Genomic DNA, 19180 nt, shown 5'->3' with positions numbered 1-19180 from the left:
CGAGGTGAATGACCGAGCATACAAAGTGTTCAAATTGAGAAACCATCTGGCGAGGGAGGAACACCCAAATATTGAGGTGGACGACTTACAGTACTTCTCAATCTATCAAATACATCGCCTCCACTTCCTCGACAATCGCGTTTGAGGGCCCCGATCGGCAGACCGGACGGCGATAGGGAAATAACTCTTTATGTCCGGGGATGGAGGCGAAAGCGCGAGGTATCACAAGAGCAGATGTATGCCAACTTGCCTTTTCGTAACCTCACAAGTTTCTCGTGGTAGGAGATCAGCTGCCAACAAACGCCGGGCTAATCAAGAAGGGGGCTCCAATGCAGGCAGACGAGGAGAAGCAGAATGCGCATCATACAATGACGCATTCGCCTTCCCTACAGGTCACCAAGTTCAATAGGGCTCGTAAGCAAGGTGGTATGAGCTACATGCTACCTGGTTTACTGTTGGGTTTGCGGGTGCCGGGCCAGTACCTCACCCCAAGTACAAGTACCCGCCGAGTACCGAATATCGGTTGGAGAGAAGTAAACGACGGCGCTCGCCTGATGCATTCGACCGACCCCACGCTACTGCCAACAGCAGGAATACCAAACATCATCAACACCCAGCAACAACGATTGCCCGCCACAAAACTGCAATGGATGAAGAGCAGTAAATGTACACGATACTTTATTATATTGACGGTATACAGGAATCTAAATAGAATGATTTCTCACATTCTTGTCCCACAAGCGACTCCTGGCGCCGTGTTAGGTGCTCACCATGATTTACTCCAGCATCTCAGCGAGCTTCGACCCCCATCCCTTGACCTGGTGCACGCATATGTCAGCATCACTAGTACATTCACGACGAGGCGATGTATGGTCCGAAAGTATGCATTTTCTTACCATGTCAGGTGTCACCATGGAGAAGTGGTTGCCGTCCGCGTGGACGACACTGATCGGGCTTCCCAGGAACTCGTCCCACCCCAGCGACTCGCCACTGTCGGGCCGGTCATCCAGGAACCATTCTGCAATCTGCCTGTCCTCGTCCGAGAAGACAGGTCTGGCAATGGCGCTCTGTTTATCGACACCCCCTCGCGCCGAGAAGAGCACAAAGTGCGGCCTCTTCCGGCCTGGTAGCGCGCTTGCCTTGTACACAGCCAGCTGCTGCCGCGCTAGGGTGAAGTGCTGGCCTTTCAACAGCCTGCCGTGGTTGTTCCCGCGGACCTCGTCCTCGTTGAGGATTCCGAGGTACGAGCTGATGGACTCAAGATAGTCAACTAAGGTCTCTGGCATGGAGGGGGCGAGGGCGGGACAGGCCGTATCGATCAGGAAGAGCTTTTCCACCTGACAGTGGTCCTCCAGCAACAGCCGCGTCATCTCGTAGGCCACCAGACCGCCGATCGAGTAGCCGCCAATGAGGTAGGGGCCTTCGGGCTGCCGGCGCTGGAGCTCCGCCACATACAAGGCGGCCAGCTGCTCTATCGTGGGTGGCTGGTCCAGACCTGCGTGTTGGTTGTTTCTGGCATGGAAGGGGCTGTTGAGGGCAAAGACAGACATGTCCTCGACGCGGGCGAGCATGGGCGCAAGGGGGCCAAAGACGGCACCGGATCCAAACCCGTCGGGGACCAAGAAAAGATTGCGACCCTTGGAGGAGGAGGTCGTGCCTGCGCCCCGATGCAGCAGCATGGAAGTGGCCTTGGCCGGGCGCTGACGATCGTGCTCGGGCTCGACCTCGGCAGCCGTCATGGCACATATGACACGCACGCTGCGCGACTCCCTCGTCGCGCCCTCGGACCAGTCGACATGCGAGAAGCCGGCGGCGCGCATGGCACGCTCCCAGGAAAACGGACTCTGCAGCGCGTAATCCCGCCCGTCGTCGAAGAGCCACCAGCCATCCAGGAGGCCCCAAACCAAATCATACCAAGCCAACCGCTGCGTCAACTCGACCAGCGCCAATGCCCCGTCGCGCGGCCGCACCATCTGCCGGATGTGCGTCAGGCTGCGCCGCAGATCGCGCGTCGCGTGCACGCAGTTGCTCGAGACGACGAGGTGGTAGCGCTCCAACAGGTCCGCGGGCGGCGGGGCCTCGACGTCGAGCTTGCGGAAGTCCATCGTGCCGCCGGCGACGCGCCGGAACTCGGGCGCCTTCTTGGCGCGCGCCACGAGCGAGACGGAGACGTCGGTGAAGGTGTAGGCGAAGGGCAGGCCCGTCGCCTGCAGGAGCGGGACGAGGTGGCGCGTGGTGCCGCCGGTGCCGGCGCCGATCTCGAGGATGCGGAAGGGCTCGTCGGAGTACGAGGAGGAGGCCGCGTGGGCGCGGGTCGCGGCTAGGACGAAGTCGCAGAGGACTTGGGTGGCGGCTCGGAGGTCGGGCCCGTTGGCGTAGAAATCCTCGAGGAGGGTTCGGCCCTTGTCGCTGCCGAATAGTAGGGCGACGGGGTCGGCTTGGCCGGTGAGGCACTCGGCCAGGTGCGGGCCCAGCAGGTCCGGCAGGCCGTGCGTAGAGGCGAACTGGGGAAAGGCGTAGATAAGCTCCGCGCTCAGCTCCTTCGCCGACTTGCCACTGGCAATGACAGCACTGCTGGTAGGGCCGCGCACCCAGCCGTCGGGTCTGGCTTCGGCTATGCCGGCTTCTTCGAGGATGTCCCAGAGGCGGGCTACTTCTCTGGAGTATTTGGGAAGTGTCTCTTGTAGAACAGGTAGTTTCCCCCCCTCTTTGAAACTCAGGATAGGGCAGCCCAGCTTCTCGAATCCCTCCACGATGAAGGCCGTAACCACTCCGAGCTGTTGCGGGTACACATGGTCCCAGTAGCCACTGAGTTTGGTGTCTTTGGCGTGGGCGTCGAAACCTCCCCGGACCTGCTGGAATACTGCGTGGATTGACCCTGGGTTTTTTTTACCGTCACCTATCAGTGTCTCAATATCGGGAGGTGGGGTTCCAGGTTGACTACTCGTGGCTGGAGTTGAATAGCTTTGGGGTGTGGCCGGCGAAACCCCCAGGGACTCGGCGATCAATTGACAGACTGCCGCCACGTCGGTCGCCGCGGACAACTCGGACGATGTGATATCGACGTTCAAAGCTTCATTGAGGCGACCGATGATCTCTCCTGAGATGAGAGAGTCGACGCCAAGGTCTTCAAGTTTGGAATTCAGCCGGATAGTCTCCATGTCCACATCCAGGGAGTCGCTGAGACTCTTGAATACTGCATCCTGCCACATTGTAGCATTGCCGTTGGTGACCGGTGGCGCCTCATCTGGCTCATCGTACTCGTTGGGGTTCTCGCGGCCGACTGTAGACGAGACCAGGGCACACAAGGATGCGACATCGCTAGTCAAGGAAAGTTTGTCGCTCGAGATGTCGATGCCAAACTTGCTCGAGATGTTGCCAAGTATCTCGGGACTGACCAGCGAATCTGCACCAAGCTCTTCCAGAGTGGCATCTTCTTTAACCTCCTCAATTGGCACATCAAGTGATTTGGCAAGGATCTCTTGCACGCCCCTAGTTACTAGATTGGCTTTGTCTCGGGAGACACTGTCGGTCTTGATTGTTGGAATGGGAGCAGACTGTTCTGTTTGGCTTGGACTACTGGAACTTTGTTTGGCGAGCGTGGCAGATGTCGCCGTCAACAGATCGCTTGGTTGCAGCCCGTCAAAGCCTTTCTCAGGATTGGCTCCAGCCAGCACCTTCGCCAGCGAAATCCGGGGCACCCTGGAGAATTGGAGGCCCTTGGCCGCCCAAATAGTCTTTTGAGTCGTCTTATCGATCGCAAACACGTCAAGTGAGACTTTGCTGCTCGTCTCCCCGACGACCTTAGCATAGGCCCTGAACCCGCCGTGGTCTGGCAACTGCCTATCCATGGGCCCGACGGACCCCATTCCCGTACAGATGTACGACATGCCGCCATCTTCCTCGCCCTCTTCGGCCGCGCCGCGGAGCGAGTGCACGAACGCGCCGGGCACCTGCAGAAAATTGTCCATGATAAACGGGTCCGCAAGGCTATCGTTGGGCGACCGGGCGGCGGGGTCGAGGTCGTGCGTGGGCATCGAGATTTCGCCCGCCCCCTCGGCGCCCTTGCCGGCTAGGTGCCTGAGGCCTCGGTAGCGGGGGGCGTACTTGGCCATGGATGAGAATACCTTGTACACCATGGCACCTCGCAGGGCATCCGCGTCGACGTCCTTCTCCAGCAATTGAGTGACGCGGACCCATCGATCCCTATCGTTGATTAGGCCACAGTTGAGAATGCTGTTGCGGCTGTTGGGCTTCCCCAAGATTACGGTTCCGGTAGCATGCGATGTTGGCTTTTCGCCTTTCTTGGTGGAAGACAACTCAAACCCCCATGTGGTCTCTGATCTTTTCGTCACTATCAGGCTGATGGACCGTTGCATGTCCAGTCCCAATGGCGATTTGATTACCAAGCTATCAACGGTCGTCTCTGAGCCTGTGGTCGTTGTCGTCAAAGAGGCGACAGCGAGTGTCGCTAACTCCAGGTACATAGCAGCCGGGCAGATGGGCGAACCAACCACCGCGTGTCCCTGAACCAGCTCCTGGTAGCGCCGGCTGCGTGCGTCGACCTTGAACACGAACGTTTCGGTGCCTCCTCGGGACCCGGACGCCTCCTGAGAAATGTAGGGGAAGTCGCTCGTGTGTCTAAGACAATGGGGACACTGAGAGGGTGGTGTCAGGAGCCCCTCGGCGGCCGTCTTGGCCGTGTCGCCCTCTAAGCGAGGGGCGTAGTCCAGCCAGTGCCTGTTCTGTTCGAACTGATAGTGCGGCAGCACCACGGCCGCGTAGTCGGCGCGCTGGCTCTTGTGGAAGGGCCAGAATTGGACATGGGACTGCCCGCTCTTCCACAGCGTGAGGGTGGCGTTCGCGAGCGACCGGACAGGCTCCTTGCTGTCGATGGCTACAAAGTTGTGCCGCGCAAGACGAGCCTGCGGTATTGCGTTGCGGGCCATGGCGACGATGGGCCCTCCAAGTCCTGCTTCCAGGAACGTACACGGGCCGAGACGATCGACGATTCGCGTGATGGCCTGCGTGAAATAGACGGGCCCGCGGGTGTTGCTGGCTATTACGTTCGAGCCAGACCCGGACCACGTGCCCGCGTGACAGGATTCGAAGGGCAACTTGGGGTCCTGGCACAACGATTGAAAGCTCAAATCAGTGACTGGACCTGCAGGGGAGGGATTCAAGTGTTTGTTCAGCACGTACCTGGAACGGGATGGTGGCCGACAACTTGGCGCTCTCCTCGATTATCGGGTCTGCCATGGCGGAATGATACGCGTGCATTCCTTTCAGCACCTTGAAGCGCATCGCCTCGCCGCCCGACTTCCTGGCCTTCAAATGGGATTCGAGCAGCTCTATATCCGGAGTAGGACCGGCGACGACGTAGTGGTTGGGTCCATTGTAGCAGGCGACGCTGAGCTTGGTCTCGGACTGCTGCTTGAAGAACGGATCCAGATGAACCGTCGGCGATATGTCTTTCTTGACCAGATCGGCTTCGATGGCAATCATGGAACCGGTATCATCACCCCACAACCTCTGAATGATGGACGCGCGGCCTACTTCCTGTCAGTACCATGCGTTTCTGCACTCACACGTTGACTTCTTCATTCGGCAACAAGAGCCATTTACTCACTGCAATAGGGTATGGTCAGCCTTTTGACGCAGAGAAGAACATGGTGGTCCAACACTTACCCAGTGACAAGTCGCATTCCCGCCTCCAGCGTCATTACACCCGACACCGTCGCCGCCGCCCACTCCCCAAAAGAGTGACCGCAGACGGCCTGGGGATGCAGGCCCGAGTCGAGCCACGACATGCCGCTCGAATACTGAATAGCAAACATGGCCGCGTGGCGGAGAATCAGATCGCTGTCGCCCGTGAGTCCGTCAAGCACCGCTGGGAAGAGGCTGGGCAGACCGAGCGACTGGATCGTCTCGTCACACTGGCGCAGGTAATTCTGGAAGAGCATGGAGCTGTCGTAGAGAGGCCTGGCGGACGGGACTGTGTCGCCGTTCTGTCCGCTGAACAACAGCACGACGGGCTGGGGGCGTTGGGCGGCTGATGTAAACTTCTCTGGGTTGGAGAGCTGCGACTTCAGCTCGGTAACTGCGTTGATAAAATGGACTGGATTAGTAGGAAAAATACTTGGAAATGTCGAGGGACGCAGTAATGCTTTACTCACGAGACTTCGCCGTCGTGCAAAACAGTTGCTGGTGCTGGCGGCTTCGCTTGGTCGCCAGGGCGAAGGCCAAATCAGGTAATGTGGGCTTGAATGAGAGATTCTTGATCTGGTCCTTGAGCTTCTCACAGTAGGAAGCCAGGCTAGCGGTTGAAGCCGCAGAGATAATGATGGGTGAGGTTATATCAGAGGCTGCCAGTACTGCCGAATCTCTCTTCGTCCACGGCGACGACGATGGCGGCGGCGCAACAACCGCGGCCGCATTGTTCCCCGAAGCCCCGTAGCTGTTCACCAGAGCCAACCGCCTCCTATCGCCCCAATCCCTCACCGACGTCGCGATGGCCAGCCGGTCTGAAATGAGAGGTCGAATGTTCGGGTTCAGGGACTCGAACTGGGTTTGCGGTGTGATCTTTCCGTACCGCATCATCAGCAAGACCTTGATCAACGAGACGATGCCGGAGGCACCCTCGGAATGCCCGACGTTGGCTTTGACCGCGCCGACGTGCAGCGTCGAGGCCCTGTCTTTGCCCCCCAGGACTTGCCGTATGCCGGCCATCTCGACGGGGTCCCCGGCAGGGGTTCCAGTGCCGTGGGCCTCGACATACGAGATATCGTGGGGATGGACGCGCGCGCGGGCCAGGACGTCGCGGTACAAAGCCGCCTGACTCTCCAGGACCGGGTTCGTGATGCTGGTGCAGTTAATATTCTGGTTATTGCCCGTCGCGAGCAGCACGCCCTGCACATCATCCCCGTCGCGCAGAGCCGCGCGCAGGGGCTTCAGCACGACGACCCCGACGGCCTCGCCGCGGCAGTAGCCGTCGGCGCGGGCGTCGAAGGTCTTGCAGGGCCCCGTGGCGCTGAGAAAGCCGCCGACGCGCAGGGCGTCGAACAGGGCCGTGTTGGTGACGAGGTTGGCGCCGCCGGCGACGGCGCGCGTGCACTCGCCCAGCTGCAGGGCGCGGCAGGCCTGGTGCACGGCCACCATGGCCGACGAGCAGGCCGTGTCGACCGTGTGCGACGGGCCCGTCCAGCCGAAGTGGTGGCTCAGACGGCCCGCGGCGAAGGACCGGAGCATGCCGCCGCCCGTGTAGGGCGAGGCCGGGTGGCTGGCCAAGTTCAGCGGCCAATCGGGGGCGTTCATGCCGATGAAGCAGCCCGTTGTCGTCGTCGTTTTTGTGCAGGGCCCCACGCTATTCTCATGGGTCTCGGGCTCTTGTTGCGTCTGATCGCCGCCGAGCCAGCCTGCCGATTCGAGCGCGTGGTAGGTGGCTTGCAGCAACAGGCGCTGGTGCGGGTCGAGGGCTGCCGCCTCGCGTCTCGTCTTCTTGAAGAACTGGTGGTCGAACGACTCGACATGCGGCAGCAGGTTAGCCCACATCTCGGGCTTCCCTGCTGCCTCAGGAAATCGTTCGAGGGGCAATTTCTGGGCCATGCTCTTGCCCTCGAGGAGAACCTGCCATAGGCTCTCCGGGGTGTCCCCGGCGGCGGTCTGACAAGCCATGCCCACCACTGCTACGGCATGCTCGGGATAGTCGGTAATGCCCCGCTCATCTTGCGTCCCATTACACGCCGGCTTTCGGGGTGTGACGTCTTTGAGCATAGGATGCCGTAGCGGCTCATCGGCACTCAGCTCCAAAGCCCGTACCACGACCGCATGGTCGGTGTCGAGACCCGCGATGCGGTCCCACGCCGCAAACGCCTCTTCCTGGCTGATATCCGCGATTCCCCTGGCCTGCATGCCCCTGGAAATCATCCGGGTCGCCGACTTGCTCTGCGCCATCAGGCCCACGCCGCGCCAGCTCGACCACAGGATAGAAGTGCTGTTATCGCCCTGCCGCCGACGGTGAGCCGCCAGACCCTCGAGGAAGGCGTTGGCTGGCGCGTACGTGAGCTGCCCCTCGAACCCGACGAGCTGCCCGACCGAGGACGTGAGCACAAAGAAGTCGAGGATGCCAGGCGGGAACAGGGCGTCGAGGGCCAGGCCGCCCGTAACCTTGGGCGCGAGTACCTCGGCCATGTCTGACGGCGTGCAGCGCTCGAGGGTGTGGTGGCCTGCGACGCCCGCGGCGTGCACTACTCCCTTGATCGAGGGCATTCTCAGATGGTCAATCGCCTGGCTCAGTTTTGGACCAGCATCGTGCTCGCCCAGATCGATTGCGAGCACGTGAACCCTCACGCCCAAGGCCTCGAGCGCAGAGATACGCGAGAGCAGTTTCTCCACGGCGGCGTCCGGTTTGGAGCCGTCTGGGGTTGCTGGGATGCCATGGCGGGAGACAAGGATCAAGTTGCGAGCGCCGCGCTCGCCCATCCAGGTGGCTATCTCGAGGCCCATGCCCCGGGTCCCGCCGGTGACTAGGTATGTCTTGCCGGGATCCAGCTGCAGCTGCAGCTGCGACTCTGTGCCGGCGTTGGGCTCGTCTGGAAACGGCTGGAGTGAGGCCGTCTGCGCGATGCCATTACGAACCCGAACAACGTCAAATCCATGTGCGTACTTGATGGCTGACGTTGGAAAGGAGAAATCGTCCACCTCGAAGAGGCCACCGAAGATGTCCGGGATTTCCATTTTCAATACACGCGCCAGTCCGGAGAGCGGGGCACACGCAAGATCACCGGTGTTGGAATCCTGTAGAGTGAGGGAAAACAGGCTGGCAGTTGCAGGTTTGCCAGGCTGTCGGCGTTGTTGTAGCAGCCGGGCAGCCTCAATAAGCCTCATGCAGGACTTGTGGACAGCTTCGTAAACGCCATCTTTCGTGCTGGCAGTGTTGGGTATGTGCACAATGATGTAATTAGGCGATAGAAGAGCGTCTATCTCTGTGATCTGGCCAACAACCGCGGTCGAGTAACCTTCGTCGGCGATCTGGACCTTGTAGGTCGAGACGAGCTCACTGTTGCAGTCCTCGTCATCAGGTACCAGGAGCACAACTTTGTCAAACTTCAGTGGGCTCTCGGACAATGAGACGGGCGTCCAGTTTAGACGATGGACAAGGCGGCTGCTGGTATCCATGGCTACTTGTTGGTTGTCCCCGGCTGGGTCTCTTGTGCTTTTCGTATGTGGCTCTCTGAACTTGTCAAAGCGATTTCTGATAGAGGGGCCAGGAAACGGCCAAGAATATGGAGTCTGCCTTGTATGGAGTTGTTCATTGTCGGTACACTCATCTACTGTTGTTGACTTATATAGTCATGTTCATTTTGGTAAAGCGTTCCCCTAATGAGTAGACGCCCCTCCAGTCAATCCCGCAATGTATCCACCCACGTCATGAAAGGCAATCAATTACCAGAGGGTGGTCAGCCGATAAGGTTTTGTCCAAAGCCCCAATTGATGCCTTCTCTATTGGTATAAGAAGGCGACTAGGAAGGGAAAACTCGCAAGCTGATAGGTTGCCCATGAAGAGAATATCGTCCATCTTGTTGCGATCAAGGCCCCGAGTTGCAAGCTCTTCGAGCACATTGGTTCATAGAATTAATACGTAGTCGGGGCCAAGGCATATATTGTGCGGAAGTACTACCTGCATGCTTGCCAGTACTGAATGATCGCCAGTGCTATCAAAGACTGGTTGACGACAACTAGTAGGGCGGTTTCACGACATCCTAAACTAACATTGCTGTTGGTGGGCCGTGGATGGTCGCACGAAAGGCAATGCACTCCTGCATATAATACCATGGCAGGTGATCTCATGTGACGTGACCCCATCCATATACGGCCATATCACGGTTACACCTGGCGATCTGCTGGGGGTCGCGGGGAACCCGGACCGGGCTGCGAAAACGCCTATATCGGACTGTCCTGCATCCGCCTAATCCCGCGAGGCCATGATAAGGAAAGCACCACGACAAGAGCGGGAAGATCCTCGACACGAGCTAGTTGGTGGCTTCTCGGACATATGCACGATTCCATGATGACCTCACATTGGACATTAGCGCTCACTCAGCAGCATGGTGCCACAAGAGGCAATACGCTGCGACGGAGAATACGCCACGACGCGCCAGCCAGTCTCGGAGCCCGAACCGTGCAACATGATCCAGTAGAAGGGCTTTCTTGAGGATAGTACCCTACTTGAAGCGAGGACTGAGCGGCACTCGCCGAATACGTTTGCTGGCAGCTGCGGGAAGAGCCGCGGGGGAACTCCATGCCCCCTTACGGGTTTAGTATGGCTGTGTACATACGAAGAAGCTACGACTCCTGGATTATGTTTGTAACACAGGGGTAGTAAAAAGCCCAATACAGTCAAACTTGGAGAGCAAGCATGGGCTGTAAAACGTCAATGGATGGCGCAAGATTGTGCGAAACTACAGACACAGACTCCCTGTTTGCTCGTCACTCAAGATCTGCGTCTCTTCCTCCAAAGATTAATCTCGGCCGTTCTCGGTCCCCAATCTATTGTAGATCACGTTTCTTCAAGGTGCAGTGGAGTCCCTTCTGTCTAAAAAAGAACCGGTTCTCCATTGCCAGACCCTTGGGATCGTGTATGCGTATCTGGGGATCATCAGTATTTAGACTTATCGGGAAGACGTAGCAGGCCCGGCTTACGTCGTAGTTCACAACCAAATAGGGGACGAGCTTCTTCACCTCGAATATGCCGATATGCTTGCCGAGACAGACGCGTCTCCCGGCGCCAAACTGAGTCCCCAAGACCGTCAGTGACCACGACGAGTTGCACGTCATAAGGAAAAACACGGTGGAACATAGCAAAACAAATCAAACGCACTGTGAGCAATCCCTGCTCCATTTTCTTTCTGCGATGCTCGTCGCCGACGAGCCAACGCTCCGGGTCCCAGTCCTCGACGTTGTCGCCGAAAGTCGCCTTGTGCCTGTTCACTACGTAGGGGTTGCCGCCGACCAAGGTGCCCGGGGGCAAGTAGGTTCCCAGCACCTCGACGCCGCCCTCGGGAACCACGCGCTCGAGCGGCAGAGCGAACGGCGGGTGGATCCGTGCCGCCTCGTTGACGCAGCCGTCCAGATACGGAAGGTCGCGCACTTCGCCCCATTTGGGGAACGGCCGCGAGAGGTTGGCGTCAGTGAGCTCCTGTTTCAGTTTCTGGAGGGTGTCGGGGTGGGATAGTAGAAAGTCTGCCGCGCAAGGGGTTCAAAGATGGTCGTCAATAGGGGGGAAATGGTCGGGGCCTGCCTATCCGATGGGGGAAAACTCACTCCAGCCGGGTTAGTCGTGGAGTTCAGAGATGAAAAAAAAGGGAGAGACGTACCACATGATGGTTTTCATCAACGATCCAACTGAATCGGAGCCAGCAATGACATTGGAGAATGTCCAGGCAGTAGAGGCCCTACAAAAATAGTTCGCTGTTAATTACCTATACGTGGTGTCTTTAAGGGTATCATTGGAACTGGATTTCTCACCAGGGCGGGAGATCCGAGTTGGCCTTCTGAATCTCCAGAAATCGGGAGAGAAAGTCTCTATCCGCAGTCTTCTTCATAATCTCGGTCTGGGAATCTTCAGAACAGGCGAGACGTTCTCGGATGGCTTTGCCCACAAACCCGAGAATCGTCATCCCGGGAGTCTGCCGGATGGTGTGGATCAGCCTGTTCTTGTAGAGTAGTTTGTCAAGCCATGTTATCTGTGACACCTTGAAGCAGACCGCTGTCAGCGTACAGGAGAGGAGCTCAGAGGTGCACCAAGCATGTTGGGGAGTAACACAAACCGGTGCTGCTGTCTTGAAGAACTGAAAGATGGCATTCAACATGCCTCCCACGTCCCGGCCTTGGTCAAGGAAGCCGTAGCGCTTGGAAAATGACATGGTGCCCATGACGTCGAAGGCAAAGTACTGCATCCAATCACCCAGGTCAAACGTATCACCGCTGTCCACGAACCGCCGGTCGAGCTGAGTCGACAGGCAGGCGAGAACCTCTTCAACCAGGCCCTCGAATAGCGTGGCGTTGGAAAGGGCAAACAGGGGCGCGATGGGGCTCTTGAGCCGTTTATGGATCTGCTCGTCCTGCGTGTTGAACACGGCTAACATGGAGCCGCGTTCTCTCGTGTAGGGTCGCAGCGTGGCGTAAAAGTCACTCTACCAAAGGAAGAGGGTTTGGTCAATGAAACAGGACGTCTTCTGAACAAGATAGTCGGCGAGTAAGTACTTACCTTGGGAAAGCCAGGCCGGAAGGGGTAGATGATGGGGATGGCGTCTGGATTGCTGACAGACACCATACGCGGCCCAATGCGCACGACATCGCCGTATTTTGCATGTGCAGCTCGGTGGTACTGGTGCGCGCGGCCGGTCATAACCCACCAGCTCCTGGGGAGGTTTGTGAAACTGGCCAAGAAGGGGCCGGGGACGTGTCTCAAGGCCGACCAGGTCCGGAACGCCCGCAGGAGCGCCACCGTAAGCACGAGGCCTGCAGCCAATGGTATCAGCTGAACGCCGTGCATGTGGCTTATGCGGTCCCCAATGAACTGGGACCCCGAGATGGCGGCAGAATGAATTTGGTGATTTTGTGCCATGGCTGATAAGGGGTTGCGAAAACCTTGTCTCAAATTACGGAATTCGTGTAAAAGTAATGAAGATTTGAAGTGTTGAACGCATACTCTGATTATCATATAACTACTTAAGCATTGCGAGAAATTGGATCGGAAGATCGAGGACATACTGTCGGCCACGTCGGTGTGCCGAGAGAACTTACGAAGCAATTGATGCGTAGCGGCAACAATTGCCGGCTGCAAGTATGCTCCTTGACTTCCATCTAACACTCCTCAATCGTAGGGCAAGTCCATAGCACGGCGATGGTGGTGACGAAAGTGATAGATCATATCCCTAGAAGTGACGCTGTTCAGGAAGGGGTAATACACTGCGAGCGGAAAGTACCAATTGCCGCTTAGCATCTAGCGTATGGGCTCTTATCAACACACGACTCCAGGAGATAGATGGGTTTTGACTATATTGGATATATCATCGGTATCATGTCATACACTGTAGCTTCTACGTGCATGACCGGCAATTGATAGGATATGCAACTTTGGGGCAGTGGCATTTGTGTTGCGCCCGCATGCTACATGAATAATCGTTATCTATGCCGATGCATGAAAGCTTAGCCAGTTAGCACTAGCCACATACTGACTCCATACTTATGCTGGTAAGCTTAGTCGATGACCATCAGGGGGGTCAACCTGTTACGGATGGTACATACCCGTCATCGCCCGTATTCATCTCTTTTGTATACCAAATCTGTTAATGATCATCTATCTACCTCGCATGCATTTTCGGTCGAGTATATGTGACAGGCATGGGTTGACAGTCACAAGAACATCGAGATGCCTACATCGCGCATGAAGGGACTTGATACCGGCGTTAAGGTCAATGTAAGTATCAGTACTTGGCGGTTCTCACGATAGATTCACTTGTTATCTGCTGCCGAAACCGGGGGCATGCTTGACTTCGTCGCCAAAGTCGGCTCTTTCCAAGTGTAGACCGAAATAGCGAGCTTCCGAGGGAAAGGGGGTTTGATTCATACCAAGTATTCCTAACAGAAACAGGGAAATCACGAAATGCATTCACCCCATTTCCATACAGGACGGCATACAGCACACGATTCCTCGTCATCACTTGAACACAGTTGCGGTAGCCGATATGGATTCATTTTGGAGCTTCGCATCCCTTGATGTGTTTCTGAAACATATCACTCTTGTCCGCCTGGCAAGTTGTTGGGGTTTGTTCTGGCTTCTGCGTGCGTTGTACAATGTTTCGCCTCTGCATCCTCTTTCCCATATCCCTGGGCCGAAGCTCGCGGCAGCAACCTTTCTCTACGAGGCCTGGTTCGACCTGGTTCGCGGAGGCCGATATACTCACGAGATCAGAAGGCTGCATGCTGTCTATGGTATGATGATGTCGTCTCGAATCCATGGACTTGGATCTCACAGCGTGACAAAAACAGGGCCAGTCGTGCGAATCAACCCAGAGGAACTACACTTCAACGACATAGGGTTCAGCGACGAGATCTATGCGGCCGGCGGCCGCAGGCGGGACAAGCAGACGCATTTTCTCAACTTCATGGCCGGGCCCATTACTCAGTCCATGTTCGCGACGGTCGACCATGACCACCACCGCCTTCGACGCAACGCGGTCAACAAGTTTTTCTCCCGGGCGCAGATCTTGAAGCTCGAGACCAATATCAAGGAGATGGTGGATCAGCTATGCGAAAAAGATGATCCGTCTAGGTATGTCCCATTTTCCCTCCCCAGTCCGTGCTGGCCTGACTTGCTGACCTTGAAAAGGCGGCGGGTCGGAGGGACCCCTTGATGTGACTACGGCCTATAGTTGCTTCACCGCAGATGTCATCTCCAACTACTGCTTCGACGAGCCATTCGGCTTCGTGCGGCAGGTAAGCAACCAACCTCGAGAGTTAGCCTGCCATCGCTCTAACAACACAATGCCAGCCCAACTGGGAGCCCAACTTCCGAGAGCCCCTGAACGCCATGCTCGGTCTCATCTACGTCTTTCGCTTCTTCCCGCTCCTCAAAATCCTCGTCGACATCCTCCCCCTCTTCGCCAAGTGGGTCGGAGGGGACATCGGCCGCATGCTGAAGGAGTCCAACGAGGCGATGCCCGCCCGCGTCCGCAAGGCCACCGAAGACGTCGCGGCCGGCAAGGTCCAGGACAACGCCAGCATCTTCGCCGCCATCATCGGATCTTCGCTGCCCGACGTGGAGAAGACAGACCGCAGGCTCGGCGGGGAGGGCTTCTCCATGATTTCGGCCGGCACGGAAACTACTGCGGTGGGTTTCCTTGCCCTTCCTCCCCCACTCCCTGATAAGCACTTTGAAAAGCTGATGATCGTCCTGGTGGGGTAACAATGACAGTGGACACTGACGGTCGCTACTTTCCATCTCCTCAACCAGCCAACGACGCTGGAGCGGCTGAGCGAGGAGCTCCGAGATTCCGACGCGCTCAACAAGTCGTGGTTCGCGTTAGAGAAGCTGCCGTACTTGGGGGCCGTCGTCAACGAGGCCCTACGGCTTTCGTACAGCGTCACGGCACGGACGCCGCGGATCGCGCCATACGAGACGCTATCGTACCGTGGCCAATTCCAGGGCCGCCCGGTGAACTACAAGATCCCGGCCGGCACGCCCATGGGCATGTCCAGCGGCATCAACCACCACAACGAAGACGTCTACCCCAACTCCTACGCCTTCCGGCCCGAGCGGTGGCTCGAGGCGAGTGCTGATCAGCGCCGCCAAATGGAGAGTAGCTTGACGTCGTTCGGCAAGGGCAGCAGGATATGCTTGGGCATGCAGTGAGCACTCCTTCTTTTCTCTTTCTCTCTTCTTTTCACTAGGCTTTGTGGCGTTAATGAATATCTTTGTTACATAGGTTGGCGTACGCCAATATGTACCTGGCGCTGGCGGCCTTGACCTTGCGCGTCTTCCCGTCAATGAAACTTTTCGAGACGGATGTGACAGATGTTGCGTGGGATTGTGACTATTTCGTTCCGGTTCCTCGCAAGTGGAGCAAGGGGGTCAGAGTCCTGATTGATAAGCGTACGTAGACAGTTAGGCTCTCACGACATGTGGATCAGAGCATTTGGGTAAACCTTCCCATCTCTGGGTGCGTTTGAAGAAGTAGCAATAGGTCAGTAGCTTGACTCCATACTACTTGATCGTTCGTAAAATTTTACCACGACACACGGTCCGAAGAAAATATATATAACATGATCAGAACTTTTGTTCAGTCTTGCTTCTATTTAATTAAGTAAGCAGTGTTAAGTCAACCGGCAATCAATGTAGGTCGACAAGTTAATCACCATTGTATGCCATATGGCGGCTCCCACGAACAAGCGAAGCTGGGGATACACTGCCCCTTCGGCCAGTTGGGCCTTTACGATGGTTTGGGCTGCCAGAGGGAGAACCGTCAGATTTGAACGCCAGTGAGGCCCGCGGAACCGAGCAGGACCTCGCTTCGGCCGGCAGCAGACGCAAAGCTATCGATTCTGATAGTGTTAGAATATTCGATCACGTGACTGGATGGTTACGGACCAGGCCATACGGACCAGCAGGTCCTAGTTAAAAAGGGGATCTTACGATCCCCCTTTTCTTACCTATTTAAATAGATTATATTTATAATAATTTAAATATATTATATTAAGTATTATTATTATATATACAATTATATTATAATTTATTTAATATTAATTAATAATTATATAATAATTATAAATTAATAAAAATAATAAAACGATTTATTAACGGAATTTTTCGATAATTATATTAAAAGCTTTAAGAAATTTTATAAAATAAAATTTCGAAAGAAGAATAAAACGAACCTTTTTATATAACCTAGATTCCTTTTTCGGATCGTAAAGTAAAAAGGAGAAGATTAAACTTTTAACTATATAATAATTTAATTCTATTATATATTATTTTATATTTTCGACCTTTATTATATAATTAAATTAAACGATTCCCCCCTTTCCTTTTTTTTTTATAATAATTTCTAATTACGATTCTTTTTTAAAGGAGGCTTTTATATAATATATAATTATTCTACTTTTTATATAAAAAAATATCGATTTCCGCTTTTTTTAAAAATCGAAGCTGAATTTTTTATTTAAAACGACAGCCCTTAAATTTATAATATATTTTATATAATCTTTTTATAATTACATTATTTTTAAAGTTTAAAATATAAAATTTAAGAAATAATTTTTTAATAATTTTATTTTTTTTAAGTAAATAATATAATATTTTTAGATTATTAATTATAGGTTTTAAGAGGATTATTTATAATATTTTAAGGTAAATGTCGTTAAAGTTTCAATATAGTAAATTAAAATATAACTCTTCTTAAAAAATAACGACGAATTGAAATCGATTTTTAAAAAAGAAAAACCGACCTTAAAAACTAAATTAATTCTTAAAAAAGAGAAAAGTTATTAAAAGTATAAAGAATTAATTCCTTTTAAAGATAATAAATCGATTTATAAAACTTAAAAGGAATTAATTCCTTTTAAAAACGATAAATTAATTTTTTTAATTTAAAAAAAATTAGTTTTTAAAGGTTAAATAGAATCGGTTTTTAATAACGTTATATAAATATTAACCCCCTTTTATATAATATTATTAATATAGAATTAAAAAAAGGATAAAACGGTCGTTATTATTATCGCTATTATCGTTATTATTATAACCCTGGATGATATTATAGTTTTAATCGATATAAAGCGGCCCGTATAGAAATTAAAGGTAAAAAAGATACTATCCTTCTTATACAATCTAAGAAGGTATCGTATAAAAAGAGAAAAAAAGTTATTAATATTAAAATATTTAATTATATAATTAAATAATTATAAATTAAATTTTATAAAATAATAAATTTTAATTAAAAAAGGGATTTTATAATCCCTTTTTTTCTTATTTATTTAAATAGATTATATATATAATAATTTAAATATATTATATTAAACATTATTATTACGCGTACGATCGTACCATAGTCCATTTAACAGATGGAATCCAGGTTATAAAGGACGTTCTCCAATGAAGAGGAGAATGGTTTGGTAACCATGGTGGTATGGTATTGTTTTGGTAGTCACTCAGACTTGGTTTGGTATCAGAAAGGCAAGAAACATTAACTGGCCCCGGCCGCTGCGGTCGGGCCCGGCCTTGGCTTTTTCGCCGGCTGCCACAACCCCTGGCAGATTCCATTCACCCCCACGCTGGTTTGGTTTGGTCTCAAATGCCGTGGAAGGTACAGGTACATGCAAACAAATGCGATGCCCAATTCGCTTACATGCACATTCGTCAGCATGATGGATGTCTGGGGTAGCACAAGAGAAAATGAAGCATGCACCTTTCTTCCGGCACTTCCCGGGTTTGACAAGACGCACTTACAGGCACATATCCAAATGGGCATGGCTGATGGCAGCTTATCTGGTCACGCATTGCCTAATTTGGGGGTGCCTTCAGGTGTCAGTCATGTTGTGTAACATGTAAGCTCCCATGCACCCACATACGGAATGAGGGGCTAAGTTGCGAAGGAGGCCTGGTAGTATGCTCAGACACTAAGTAAGTACCTCGTAAGTAGCAACTGTCTATCTCCAACCGTCCGCATGACTCCCGACTTGTATCTTATCGCAGCAGCCATGAGTGCAGGGTCCCTCATTCGGCATGGCCGTGGACCACAGTTGCTCGGATCGCCTGGCTCAGTGATGGTAGTAGCGTATTTTCAGGGTCTTCTGTACTCCCCGCCAAGACATGGCAGATTCGTTCCTGGGTCGATTGATCCAATGCGTACGAGCCCGTGTGAGTTGTTGATATGGCATCCCTTCCAGGCAGTCGAGCAACTTGGCAAATTGGAGTCTGAGAATGTTTCTGGGACCACATAGCTGGCAGTTGTCCTGACTTTGATGCTTTCCGCCATCGTCTACCGCCTCTACTTTTCTTGTCTCTACCAATCCCTAGCCCATTTAGATGGCGCGCGTCGTCCCTTTACGTCTACACCGTTAGCTACTTGGGCATCGAGGCTCGCCTACAACGCCGAGGTACTGGATCGCGACTAGTCCGGTGTCCGTCTCCAACAGCGAGTTTCCTAAGGATATTTGCAACTTGAACTTGGAAATGGGCTCGATAGAAACCATCTTCTCGGCCTGCCGGACCCCTGCGACCACCTCTCCCTTGAAAATGTGTCGGGGTGTCTTCTAGCCGGGGCATACGGTGGCTCGCTGCCGGCCAGGACTCGGGACTGCGGACTACAGGCTACGGGCTACAGCGGCCCGGCATGCGGAAAACTTTACTAATTTTCGGTGGAGACCCTGTATCAAGTGGTACAAGACGCGTGAAGAACGTATCGAGCTGCTGGAGAGGTTTGACGCGGAAATAAAGGGGCACAAAATAGGGGCAGAGTGGGGCTCCCCGTCTGGTGTATACAATATGTCTAAATATCTTGGACTAAGAGTTCTATCCGTCTTCCACTCTATGAATCCTCTTCACTCTATCGCTTTCGCACTTGAAACAGATCTAATGACCAATGACCAACAATCCCGCAATGAGAACTAAACAGCAGTC

At 53.6% G+C, this 19180-nt stretch overlaps 3 protein-coding genes across 3 annotated transcripts; 1 reads left to right on the top strand and 2 right to left on the bottom strand.

Annotated features, from left to right (window-relative positions):
• Nucleotides 1-776: 776 nt before the first annotated feature.
• On the bottom strand, nucleotides 777-9177 carry PG985_002532 (polyketide synthase; the record flags this gene model as incomplete). The annotated part of the gene is made up of 6 exons (XM_066822301.1): nucleotides 777-818; nucleotides 897-5126; nucleotides 5203-5552; nucleotides 5630-5649; nucleotides 5689-6118; nucleotides 6177-9177. The coding sequence occupies 6 exons, from the start codon at nucleotides 9175-9177 to the stop codon at nucleotides 777-779; spliced, it is 8073 nt and encodes a 2690-aa protein (XP_066689733.1).
• Nucleotides 9178-10548: 1371 nt separating this feature from the next.
• PG985_002531 (Benzoate 4-monooxygenase cytochrome P450) lies at nucleotides 10549-12628 on the bottom strand (the record flags this gene model as incomplete). Its single annotated transcript, XM_066822300.1, has 6 exons — nucleotides 10549-10647; nucleotides 10702-10791; nucleotides 10880-11209; nucleotides 11405-11453; nucleotides 11527-12194; nucleotides 12269-12628. 6 exons carry the CDS (start codon nucleotides 12626-12628, stop codon nucleotides 10549-10551), a joined length of 1596 nt encoding a protein of 531 aa, XP_066689732.1.
• An 807-nt stretch (nucleotides 12629-13435) lies between these two features.
• Nucleotides 13436-15666, top strand: PG985_002530 (Cyrochrome P450 monooxygenase; the record flags this gene model as incomplete). Its single annotated transcript, XM_066822299.1, has 6 exons — nucleotides 13436-13483; nucleotides 13695-14338; nucleotides 14439-14502; nucleotides 14558-14896; nucleotides 14981-15414; nucleotides 15492-15666. The coding sequence occupies 6 exons, from the start codon at nucleotides 13436-13438 to the stop codon at nucleotides 15664-15666; spliced, it is 1704 nt and encodes a 567-aa protein (XP_066689731.1).
• Nucleotides 15667-19180: the final 3514 nt, after the last annotated feature.

This window comes from Apiospora marii (assembly GCF_038362585.1).
Source record: "Apiospora marii strain CBS 49790 chromosome Unknown utg000002l_segment0_segment0, whole genome shotgun sequence".
Classification (NCBI taxonomy): Eukaryota; Fungi; Ascomycota; class Sordariomycetes; order Amphisphaeriales; family Apiosporaceae; genus Apiospora; species Apiospora marii.
This window is presented reverse-complemented; position numbering and strand designations above follow the sequence as displayed.